The sequence below is a fragment of the Mirounga angustirostris genome, unplaced genomic scaffold, assembly GCF_029215605.1.
Source record: "Mirounga angustirostris isolate CCGP_5_RB_7025 unplaced genomic scaffold, mMirAng1.0.hap1 SCAF_12, whole genome shotgun sequence".
Taxonomy (NCBI): domain Eukaryota; kingdom Metazoa; phylum Chordata; class Mammalia; order Carnivora; family Phocidae; genus Mirounga; species Mirounga angustirostris.
In genome coordinates, this window is record NW_026991720.1 from 14,871,491 (window position 1) to 14,884,450 (window position 12,960).

Genomic DNA, 12,960 nt, shown 5'->3' on the forward strand with positions numbered 1-12,960 from the left:
GACCAGGACCTGAGCTGACACCAAGAGTCAGAAGCTTAACCGACTGAGCCACCCAGGGGCCCCCTGCCTCTTTTGGTTTTAAGGTAATCACACACCAGGGCGCCTGGCTGGCTCAGTCAGTGGAGCGTGTGACTCTTGATCTCTGGTTGTAAGTTCGAGCCCCACATTGGGTGTAGAGATCACTTACAAATAAAATGTTAAAAAAAATAATAAAGTAATCACACATCTTTTGAGCATTTCAAAATGATTTAAACATAACGGAATGCAAATTTTCAAAGACAGAACTATTTTCTGCATTCCTGTATTAATGGGTTCGTGACGCTAATTCGTTATCCAGCAAGCGCTCATTTAATAGTCATCTATTCAGCGCTATGCCAGTTACGTGAAGGGGATGTAAGCCACACAGTGATGCCGGCGTTCCTTCAGTGAGTTCATGATGGAGGTGGGCATCAAAACGTCCATTAAGGAGAAAACTGCATAAAATAAATAAATGCATAAGTAACATAAGCACCAGCTGGGTACTGAGTACCGGCCAAAGGAATACAAAATACAAGTCAGATCAGAACAGAGTGAGATAAGTGAGGGTGACTCTTTCTGGAAGAGCCAAATCTTAGGCCAAGGCTTCAAGGAAATGCATACAGTTGTGGACGCTAGAGAGCATTTTGTCCCATGTACCCCTTGGGGGTGCAGAGGGGGTAACAATACATTTACAAGGATGTCAGATTTCCATGCGGATAAAGTGACTCTTTGGGAAGTGGGGAATTTTTGTTTTCTGACGAGTCTCTATTGGTGACAAGGGGAGCTGAAGATACGGATGTGGGGCAGTGTGGGCAGGAACCAGCATGGGCAAAGGTGTAGACTGGAAATGGGCTTCCAAGCAGGTCTGGCAGGACGGGAAAAGCAGGCCTCCTGGGGAAAGTCAGCAGTGAACTTGGTTGAATTGGTGAGGACCCCCGCTCAACAGACCCTCAGACCTCCTCTCTGTCTTTGTAGAAAGCTGCAACAAAGTTCACTTCCACCTCCCTTACCGGTGGCAGATGTGGATTGCAAACACCTGGATGGACCTCCAGCCCATGGAGGATATTGAGAAGGCCTATTGTGACCCCCAAATCCGCACGTAAGTTGGTGGCCAGACTCTGGCTTGTGAGGTCCACAGCATCATCAAAAGAAAGCATAGTGCTAGGCTTATGGCGAGAAGAGAAAACCATTTTCCTTCAGAATCCCATTCAAGTTTCAGGTACCTCTTGAGATAACAAATGGCGGATGCCTGCTGAGTTCATGAAGAAAAACATGAGCTAGATTTGAAGTCACGAAGAGCCTGGCTAATACGAGGGGTTCTGGGACTGTTTCCTAACTCGTGTGATATAAACAGTGACGCAGTTATCATCACTGTGTCCTGCAGAACAACACACTGCAGAGGTCAGTTTGTAGTACTGTGGACTCACAATAGGACTAACACAAGTACAGTGATTATAGCTCCAAAGAGCCTCTGGCTTAATTTTAGAGCCGTAGAACATGAGTTGACTAATTTCATATAGTTCTAGTGCAGAATTCTGTTGTCTGCTTGAGCATTTTTATATCTTCCTTTATGTTTGCTGCTTTCTCTATCCTGGAGGAATCTAAGAGGATACCTTACATTTCTGTTTCTGCCAGGGGTGAACTGGGTGATACCACTCATGACCATATTTAGAAAGTGCATCCTAGGGGCGCCTGGGTGGCTCAGTCGTTAAGCAGCTGCCTTCGGCTTGGGTCATGATCCCAGGGTCCTGGGATCGAGTCCCTCATCAGGATCCCTGCTCCGCCTGCTTCTCCCTCTCCCACTCCCCCTGCTTGTGTTCCCTCTCTCGCTGTGCCTCTCTCTGTCAAATAAATAAATAAAATCTTTAAAAAAAAAAAAAAAAGAAAGAAAAAGAAAGTGCATCCTAGTTTTATAAAAGAAATGTCTTTTTTTTTTTTTCTTATTTCCTATGCTAATTTTCATCCCTGTGACTTACTTATTTTATAACTGGAAGTTTGTGCCTCTTACTCCCCTTCAACTATTTTGCCCATCCCCGACCCCCTCCCCTCTGGCAACACCAGTTTGCTTTCTGTATTTATGATTCTGTTTCTTCCTCCTCCTCCTCTTCCTTTCTGGCATAAGGAAATTCTTTGCGGGGGTGGGGTGGGGCGGGGCAATTGCTTACATGCCATCCTTTTATAGTGAATTTTTGGTGGAGATTCTGTGTTACTGCATTTTGCCACTAGAGGGTAGCATCAGCTACTTTCTTGTTTGGAGGTGTGTTTCTCTGCCCTCCTCCCCCCTCCCAGGTATCTGAAGCTGGTTTTCTCAACCTTAGCATTCTTGACTTTTGGGGCTAGATAATTATTTGTTTTGGGGGGGCTGTTTAGGAGCATTCTTGGCCTTTATGCACTAGATTCCTGTTGTGATAACCAAAAATGTCTTTCAACATTACTAAACATTCCCTGGGGGACAAAACTATTCCTCATTGAGAACCACTGATTTAGGAGGTGTTTCTTAGAGCAGTAATTTTCAAACTTGTTGGTCTCAGGACCCCTCTACAGCCTTCAAATATATTAAGGATCCCAGAGAACTTCTGTTTATGTGAATTATAGCTGTCAATATTTACCATATTAAAAATCAAAACTGAGGGGCGCCTGGGTGGCTCAGTTGGCTAAGCCACTGCCTTCGGCTCAGGTCATGATCCTGGAGTCCCGGGATTGAGTCCCGCATCGGGCTCCCTGCTCAGCAGGGAGTCTGCTTCTCCCTCCGACCCTACCCCCTCTTGGGCTCTCTCTCTCAAATAAATAAATAAAATCTTTAAAAAAATAAAAAATCAAAATCAAAACTGAGAAGAATTCAATATTTATGGGTTCATTGAAAAATAACAATAATAAACTCATTTATGGTAACAAATAACCATATTTTTATATAACTATGCTTATATAATTATAGTTATATGTAATAACTATATATATATGTGTAAATAATACCTGTTTCCCAAAATGAAACAAGAAAAATTCATTCAGAAGAAGGACATGGTTTTATATTTTGACAAATCTCTTTAATCTGTTGTAGAATCACACATCATGTAGCCTCTGGAAAACTCCACTGTGCACCTGTGAGAGTATGAAAGTGAAAAAGGCAAATAATGTCTTAATATTATTATGAAAATAACTTTGACCTTCCTGGCTTCCTACAAAGATCTCAGACCACATTGTGTAGCTATTTAAATAATACTTGAAAAACCTGGCCTACTGTGAGTTTCTAACATTGAGCCAATCATTTGTTTTGTGGGCCCATTTTATTCTGGCATATTTGTCGAGGAGAGAATATATTTTGTGACATCATTAACTATATGCAGAAGGTAACTTACCTACCCTCTCTGCATTTCAGATTTTTCTTCTTCTGTGTGATATAATTCACATAAAGATATATAGATAGATAGATAGATAGATAGATAGATAGATAGATAGATAGATAGATAGATATAAATTCTTTATAAAGCTCTGGGTGATAGGCCAGAAAATTTGAAGACCCCCGTCAGCTCTAGGATCTTAATTCTGTGTTTTTGTTAGGGAAGACCAGACTGTAGACGATTGAGGTCACTGAAGTATTCTGTTAACTTTAAACCTCTCCCTCTCAGCTTTTCTATCGGAAACAAAGACATCGATTTCCAGAAAATGACTTGTAATTTTAATCCTATCCGACGCATCTCCACGCCTTCATCTGTCACAGAGCTGACCAATTTTGTCTTTGCCACAAAATGGATTTGGTACTGGAAGAATGAATCGGACACATGGGTTGAATATGGAGAGGAGGTGAGTACCTTTCCTCCTTGTGGAGGCTCTTGTTTAAACTTGACACCTTCAGAAAAAACTACTAGTAAAATGTTTGATGCCTACATGGTTACCCATGGAGAGTGGACGGGGTAGTGGGAATAGTGCTTTTTCACATTATGCGCAGCTGTATTTGCATTTTTCTTAGCAAGCATATACTGTGCTGTCATAAGCAACAGAATCTATTAATTATTTACAAGGAAACCCTTGAGACGTGAGTTAGCCATGCACGCTTCTTTCCTCACGATCAGGGACTGGGGTGGAGCCTTGAGCAAGCTTCCTATGCGTGAGTTTTAGCTGCTTCCAGCCAGGGGACAAGGTGGGTGAGAAGTCAGAAGACTGGTAGATGGTCACCAGGATTCAGGCAGGGTCTGGATTCAGATGGATTTGAAGGACGGGAACTGGAAGATGGCAGCTTACCCACACAGGGACATGGGAACAGATGACAGAAGTTCAGATAAGCGGGGCTCCTTTCTAGTGGCCCTTCCTCTCTTTGATTCACAGGATTAAATTGAGAGAGAGAGAAGGCAATGAAATCAGAGTGACAAGAAAGAAAAAAGGAAAGCGAGATATTAAAATGAAGCCAAAGCCAGGGGGGCGCCTGGGTGGCTCCGTCGGTGAAGCGTCCAGCTCCTGATCTCAGCTCAGGTCTTGATCTCAGGGTCATGAGTTCAAGCCCCATGTCGGGCTCGCTGGGTGTGGTACCTACTTAAAAATAAATAAATAGGGGCACCTGGGTGGCTCAATCGGTTAAGCATCTGCCTCTGGCTGAGGTCATGGTCTCAGGGCCCAGGGATCGAGCCCCACATCGGGCTCCCTCTCCCACTCCCCCTGCTTGTGTTCCCTCTTTCTCTGTCAAATAAATAAATAAAATCTTAATAAATAAATAAATAAATAAATAAATAAATAAATAAATAAACAGAAATATGAAAAAATGAAGCCAGAGCCGAAGTAGGGACGACGAATTGCCAGCAAAAGGTTTTATTCCACGTAGAAGTCGATGGGCCATGAGTTTGGCTGTGAGCTGCCTCGCATCCAAAGCACGTGGAGAAACACCCTCGTCACAGGATCACCTGTGCGTCTGCGGGAGGACACACCAGTTCCTCAGGAGAAGCACTGCTTTTTTCTGTCCGTGGAACCTGAGGAAAACCTCTCCTTTGGGGCCACAGAGAGGGGAGCAAGTGCACTGCCGCCAGTGATGTCCTCCCCAGGAGCCCTTCCAACTCTGCCTAGTACGGTGGTTTCCCCCGGTCTTAGCAGCAGGTGCATGTCAGCAAACCGTCGCTCACAGAACCCAAAAGAACAAGCAAGAGCCGAGCAGAGCTGCCCTGTGGAAGCAGGAGAGGGGCTCAGAGCCCAGTGTCTTGGTGTCTGTCCCCTTCGCTCTTCTCTCTCCTGTGGTGGCTTGTGGAACAGTATGGCGTGAAAACCCTCGTGATGTCAAGATCTGTCCGGGTTCTCTCCACGGTCAAGCCAAAGATGGTGTCAAAGTGCAGTTCTGTAAAGGTGATTCTGTGAGTTGGCTGTGGAAATAGATACTACAAACTCAAATTAATTAGCCTTGGTTAAAGTAAAAACAAGCTATAGGCCTCAGTGGTTTTTTTTTTTTTTTTAAGTATTTTTGTTTATTTTTGCGAGAGAGAGACAGAGTGAGCAAACATGGGGGGGTGGGTGGAGGGGACAGAGAGAGAAGCAGGCTCCTCGCTGAGCAGGGAGCCTGCTGCGGGACTCAATCCCAGGACCCCGGGGTCATGACCTGAGAGGAAGGCAGATGCTTAACCGACTGAGCCACCCAGGCGCTCAGGCCTCAGTGGTTCTTATGTCAGGAACTTGCAGTTTTTGGTAAGATGGGGAAGAGGGTTGGAAAAGATTTGCATTTTAGTGACATCAGGGGTCCCAGACACCAAGGAGAACTGTCAGTGGGGAAAAGATGATATTTAAATGTACACAGGTTCCAGTGCTCATGTTCCCTAGTAAAACATCAAGAAATCCCTTCTGATAAGGGCGGCTGCGTGGCTCAGTCGGTAAGCGTCTGCCTTCGGCTCAGGTCATGATCCCAGGGTCCTGGGATTGAGCCCCACATCGGGCTCCCTGCTCAGCGGGAAGCCTGCTTCTCCCTCTCCCACTCCCCCTGCTTGTGTTCCCTCTCTCGCTGTATCTCTCTGTCAAGTAAATAAATAAAATCTTAAAAAAAAAAAACATTCAGATAAAACGATTTTATTCATTTGTTACAGAGAGAGCGGGAGAGAGCACAAGCAGAGGGAGTGGCAGGCAGGGGGAGAGCGCGAGCAGGGGGAGGGGGTGCAGAGGGAGAGAGAGAAGCAGACTCCCGGCTGAGTGGAGAGCCCCACGTGGGGCTTGACCCCAGGACCTGGGATCATGACCTGAGCCAAAGGCAGACACTTAACCGACTGAGCCACCCAGGAGTCCCGTCTGATAGAACTTCTTGATATAAAGTTCTCCCTGGGACATTCAATCTGTGTTAAATGCAAAGTTCTAGAATGTAGCCTGGAACTTTACACAAACATGTAGAATGTTGTCAGGTTCCTTTAATCTGTGGCACATGTTCTTGGTGAGGTGAATAAATTATTATTTTCTCATATTAACTAGACCCATCATTATATACATTGAATTGGCTCTTCTGTTATTAAAGAAAAAAAAAAAAAAAAAAAGGCCCCAGATTTGCTGTTTTCCTTGCTGTCTGTCCAAGTGAAATAAAAATTGGCGGTCTGAGGAGATTTGAACCACAACATGATGAGCAGCCTGGTTTCTTTCAGAGTTCAGTGTGTATGGGTCAAGTCTGCAGCTAGCTCTTTGATGGCCTGGTTTGACCCAGTGTAGAGGTTAGAATATTTGGAGAAAAGAGTGGACTGCATAGCCTTCAGATAGGGAGAGTCCTGCAGGTTTTATTTCTTGCAATTGAGTTTTTAATAAGAGTTGGGGCAACTGAGATTTCTGGGTTAGTAGCCTCCCTAGTAGAAACTGGGAGAAGAGCTTTTGCCAACCATGGGTAGGTACATATGCTTTGACTGTGAACTCTTTGGAATGTAGACTTGATATCCTTTTATGGAATTTCAGGTGCTGAGCCGGGACTTGTCCCGACAGAGATGGTAGACAGGGAGAGGATGTGGCATTGGGAGGAGCGATGGTTGAATAGCTGGGCAGGTGGGCAGCAGTGGTGCAAGATGGAGTGACAGCAGGAGTGACCGGAGGGCAGGGCCTGGTCGCCATGGGGTTTGCATGGGCAGCACTTGCAGATCCAGCCCCACAGAGAGGTTGACTAGCTGGGAGCTGAGCTTAGTAGCCGTGGCGTCGAGGGGCAGGGGTCCCTGGCCTGAGAGAATCGCCCAAGGCAAAGGCAGGCCATCGCGCTAGAAACCAAGGTCAGGGCGGGCATGTGGGCACAGCACAAAAGCCAAGACTTGGTTACTGGAATGGAGATACACGTTCAAGTGTTTTGGGAGAATAAATCATCGAAGGCCCTCTCCCTCATTCCTCCTTCACTTATTCGGAACTGAAGTACAGTGTGAGGGAAGGGCCTGAGGAGGGACCAAGTGGGAGGCATGCTGGGCTGTCCCAACGCTCAGACACTGAAATTGCCTCACTCTGTCCAGTATGACAGCCACCAGCCACTCGTGGGAGCTATTTCATTTTAATTCAATTCATTACGTTTGAATAAAATGAACACTTCAGTTCCACAGTCACACTAGTCACATTTAAGTGCTCGACAGCTACATGTAGGTAGTGGCTATCATACAGGAAAACAGAATATTTCCAGTGAAATGTTCCAGAAAGTTCCAGCGGACAACACTGATCTAGACCTGAAAGCTTTGCTAGTCAAATTCTGGTCTGCAGACCAGCAACACTGGCACCATGGGAGCTCTTTGACACGCAGAATTAAAAACCCTTTCCCGGAATTGACATCTGCATTTTAACACACAAATTAAAGTGTGAAAGGCCCTGGCCCAGCGCTTGGTAGATTGCTTCCAGCCCGGAACAGGGTCCTGCCGAGCTGAGCTGGCAGTTGAAGGATGTGGGACTTGAGCTGTCAGAATGGGAGGTTAGGACAGAGATTCGAGCTGGCGGGTGAGGGTCCCCAGAGGTGACAGATCTGCCTCGCCGCCCGCTGTGTTCTGTGTTCGTAGGCGTTTGCCCACGTCAGCTGTTCTTCTGGGTCCCAGGAAGGCATGTGACTCACCCCCACATCATCTAATCATGGCAATCTCGTTTACAATTATCCTGGTGGATAATGCCCCACCAGCTGTCGCAACAAACCTCTTCGAGGTGTAACTTAATTGTTGGAGGCTGTAGTTTCGGAAGTTCTGCTAAAGGTAGCCTCCTTGTCACTTCCAGCCGTTTGTCCTGGTTCTACCTTCTGAACCTCATTCTGGTTTACTCCCGCTTTGCACTGTGTGCGGGTATCTGTCCTCACCATAGTCCTCTCCAGGCTAAAGAGACCTAGTTCAGGACCTTCTCTGTCCAGGACATTTTCCTTGGAGGTTTTCTTTTTTTTTTTTTTTTAAAGATTTTATTTATTTATTTATTTGAGAGAGAGAGAGAAACAGCATGAGAGGGGATAGGGTCAGAGGGAGAAGCAGGCTCCCCGCCCAGCGGGAAGCCCGATGCGGGATTCGATCCCAGGACTCCGAGATCATGACCCGAGCTGAAGGCAGTCACCCAACCAACTGAGCCACCCAGGCGCCCTCTTGGAGGCTTTCACTGTGGGCCCCCTCCCCTTACATCCAGCAGGCATATTCACCGGGGAGGGCGGGGGGAGGGATGGATAGGGGGGAGGGGAAGGGGGAGGGGTTGGAAGGGGGCGGGGGGGGAGGGGGGAGAGGTGGGCGGGGAGGTGGGCACAGCTGAAAGCTGCGGAGCCAGCAGTGTCTTTAAAGGGACGGGGAGCCCTTCCCTGCCACTGGCTGGGAATTTGCTGTCATTAGCTCCTCCATTTAGATCATAAGGAACAAGTGTCTCTTCACCATTAAATATTGGGAACTCCTGCTATTAGGGCTTACATCGGGTCTGCCCTGGTCTGCCACCCCTGCATAGGGTGTAGACAGTGGAATGGTGGCCAGCTTGTCTCCTTGCTAGAATCAACACACTTGGGGCGCCTGGGTGGCTCAGTTGGTTAAGCGACTGCCTTCGGCTCAGGTCATGATCCTGGAGTCCTGGGATCGAGTCCCACATCGGGCTCCCTGCTCAGCAGGGAGTCTGCTTCTCTCTCTGACCCTCCCCCCTCTCATGCTCTCTCTATCTCATTCTCTCTCTCAAATAAATAAATAAAAAAAAAAAAAAAAAAAAGAATCAACACACTTCTCTTTACCCACCCGTTCTGAGGTTCAGGCCCTTCATGCAGGCCTTGAGGCCAGAGATTCCATCTTTACATGTTGGGGGCGGTATTCCTTGCCTCTTTCATTACAGCCCCAGGGAGTGGCAAATCCAAGCGCTTTTTCAGTGTTGTCCCATTGGGACATGGGACCCCAGGGTCCCATTTCATTTGCATACGTGGTTCAGGGCAGCGGAGAAGGGGGAGGTCATTTACATTTGGACCACAGTACGCCCATTGGAGCTTCCCTGCCTTTTACAACAGCTCGAAACTGCTTTCTCACACGTGATGGGCTAAAAACAGCTATGCTGTTCTACTTCATGCCCGAGTGTTGGATTCTGTTAGGGAGGGCAGACGTGATTTCTGTACCATGGGTATAAGTGGCTCTGTACGCTTGGGTCTTATTTTACAGAAGGTGTAAAAAGGACATTGCAAAGAGCTCCATTTTTCGGGCACCCACAAGCGTATGGTCCATTTCTGCAAGGTAGACTGTTCTCCTCTAACCCCGTGATGGGGACGCCACAAGATGGTGTGACGCGGCCCCAACCCGGCGGCCTTTACGGTCTGGTTTGGGAGGCAAGATTCGTTCCTTTGAAATCCCATGGCTAAAATACAGTTTTATAAGATATAATGGTAGAGGTTTCTTTTTTCTTTTTTTTTTTTCATAGTGCTTTTTTTTTTTAATTCTTATGTTAATCCCCATACATTACATCATTAGTTTTAGATGAAGTGTTCCATGATTCATTCTTTGTGTATAACACCCAGTGCTCCATGCAGAACGTGCCCTCTTTAATACCCACCACCAGGCTAACCCATCCTCCCACCCCCCTCCCCTCTAGAACCCTCAGTTTGTTTCTCAGAGTCCATCGTCTCTCATGGTTCATCTCCCCCCCTGATTTCCCCATGGTAGAGGTTTCTTAAAAGCCTACCCTGAGTGTCTTTACCTTTTGTTTCAGTTTTTTGTTTTTGTTTTTGTTTTTTAATTAGACTGGTGATCAGCAGGCTTTAAGCATCAACTCTTCCTACCTGGAGTCCATCTTTCTACGCCACCCAGTGGGCATCGTGCCGTTTCAGGCGGGTTCACGGAGCTATGAGCTGAGTTTTGTGGGTAAGACTTTGCGTTTGGCAGTGGTGCCCATTGTTCGGATCTGGCATGCGGTGTCCACATGGGGGTGGGAGCAGAGCGCAGGTGCATGTGCATGCTGTACCGAGGATCTGGGTGCTTTTCAGCAAGGCCCACGGTACGCTGGGGTGGGAGCCTGCGGCTGTCAGAAGGCCTGGGCCCAAGAACCTCGGCTCTGACAACATTAGAGACTTTGGGCCCACTGGTGCCTTCGGACTTGTAGAACCTTGCTGTTCCTTTTGGGCTTCATCATCTAGGTGGTTGGTTTTATCCATCACCTTTTCTAAAGACTTTGCCTTCCACCATGTTTATTTGAGCCACCATGGAAAGGCCTTCAGCTTAGCTTCTAGCAATCTGTTGTGCTTAGTAAGAAATCAGGGCAGGAACTGCCTTCCCTTTGAATGTACTGTCCCATCAGCTGCACCCCTGGGACACCTCCCTGCATATGGTCAGATGGTTGCTCTTTTGGGACCAGCCCTGCGGATGCTTTGAAAGAGGTAAAGACTTTCTCAGGTCCTTGACCTTCCAGGTGGTACCTGAGGTTTGGGCCCTGTACCAATTACTGTGTATTAAATAATACAGCTTTGGGGCGCCTGGGTGGCTCAGTCGTTAAGCGTCTGCCTTCGGCTCAGGTCATGATCCCAGGGTCCTGGGATGGAGTCCCACATCGGGCTCCCTGCTCAGCGGGAAGCCTGCTTCTCCCTCTCCCACTCCCCCTGCTTGTGTTCCTGCTCTCATTATCTCTCTTTATTTATTTATAAATAAATAAAATCTTTAAAAAATTATAGTTATGAAAACTGCACAGTAAGAGCAAAATTTAATATTGTTAAATGAAAAAGGCAAACTCTCAAATAGATGCTTTTGTGCCTTTCTCTTTAGGTGTTGTATTTCAAATGAAAAGATTTTTTTTTTCCCCCCAAATGAAAAGTTTTTTTAAAAAATTTAATATGCTTGGTAAATGCAACGATGTATGCATGTGGACCAAGACCAGAAGAGAATAGGTAGAAAACAGAAATCTCTTCTGTCAGGTGGCGAAATGAAGAATGTCTTAAATCGAAGATTTTTTTCCTTTGGGTATTATTCTCTTGTTTTGGCAATTTAAAAAGGTGTTGGAGAGAGGAGAACTGATAATGTATCTTGTTCCTGAATCTGGAGAAATTTGACCAGCAATTTTGTTCACTAGGTTCATAGAAACTAGTTCAGAGCAGTTTGTGGTGTTCTAGGTGATTTTTTCCTATTTCTTGTATTCTGACGTTCGTTAAACTAGTACTAGAGTGCAGGCTGTGTTGCCAGGCACTGTTCTAGGTGTGGGCAACAGGCGAAAGTGGTAACAGCTCTGGGGAAAATGGAGCAGTGTGATGAAGAAGCCAGAGAGTTGGAGGAGTCCCTAGGGGAGCATCTAGTTTTGTCCTGGGAGGAACCTTTGGAAGGAAGGGAGCAGCCGTGCACATGGGAAGGAGGGGCCCCCAAGAGAGGGAGGGGCTGGTGACAAGAGTGTGAACTGCAGACAAGCTGGAGGTTTCAAAGAACAGTGAGAAGGTCTGTAAGAGATGAGAGCCACAAGAAGGTTTGGAGCAGAGTTGTGGCACCATCTCATTTTTTTTTTTTTAAGATTTTATTTATTTATTTATTCATGAGAGACAGAGAGAGAGAGAGAGGCAGAGGGAGAAGCAGGCTTCCCGCGGAGCAGGGAGCCCGATGCGGGACTCGATCCCAGGACCCTGGGATCATGACCTGAGCCGAAGGCAGATGCTTAACAACTGAGCCACCCAGGCACCCCTCATTTTTTTTTTAAGATATATTTATTTATGGGCGCCTGGGTGGCTCAGTTGGTTAGGCGACTGCCTTCGGCTCAGGTCATGATCCTGGAGTCCCTGGATCGAGTCCCACGTCGGGCTTCCTGCTCGGCAGGGAGTCTGCTTCTCCCTCTGACCCTCCCCCCTCTCGTGTGCTCTCTCTCACTCTCTCTCTCTCAAATAAATAAATAAAATCTTTAAAAAAAAAAAGATATATTTATTTATTTTGGGGGTGTGTGCACACGCATGAGTGGGGGAAGGGCAGAGAGGGTCAAACAGAGGGAGAGGGAGTAGAGCAGACTCCCCACTGAGACTGGAGCCAGACTGGGGCTTGATCTCATAACCCTGAGATCATGACCTGAGCCGAAATCAAGAGTCTGACGCTTGGGCGCCTGGGTGGCTCAGATGGTTAAGCGTCTGCCTTCGGCTCAGGTCATGGTCCCAGAGTCCTGGGATTGAGTCCCGCATCGGGCTCCCCGCTCCGTGGGAAGTCTGCTTCTCCCTCTGCCTCTCTCTCTCTCTCTCTCATGAATAAATAAATAAAATCTTTAAAAAAAAAAAGAGTCTGACGCTTAACCGGCTGAGCCACCCAGGATCCCCACACCATCTCATGTTATCTTTTTATTGTTTATGATTGTTTCACTTTGCAACAACTATACTGAAGCATAATGGCTTCAATAAAATGCATCCTTTTTTTTTTTTTAAGATTTTATTTGAGAGAGAGAGAGAGAGAGAGAGCACAGCCAGGGGGAGGGGCAGAGGGAGCAGACTAATGAAGCAGACTCTCCGCTGAGCAGAAGCCCAACGTGGGGCTCAATCCCAGGACCCCGGGATCATGACCTGAGCCGAAGGCAGACGGCTTAACTGACTGAGCC

The 12,960-nt window shown here is 46.9% G+C and overlaps 1 protein-coding gene across 2 annotated transcripts in view; it reads left to right on the forward strand.

Moving 5' to 3' along the window:
• Window positions 1–12,960, forward strand: part of ZC3HAV1 (zinc finger CCCH-type containing, antiviral 1) — a 59,813-nt gene that overhangs the window by 29,367 nt on the left and 17,486 nt on the right. For both annotated transcript variants that reach the window (XM_045864204.3, XM_045864203.3), the window contains exons 6-8: window positions 994–1,117; window positions 3,645–3,819; window positions 10,154–10,274. In XM_045864204.3, coding sequence (XP_045720160.2) covers window positions 994–1,117; window positions 3,645–3,819; window positions 10,154–10,274 — 420 coding nt within the window. The remainder of the gene's footprint in view (window positions 1–993; window positions 1,118–3,644; window positions 3,820–10,153; window positions 10,275–12,960) is intronic.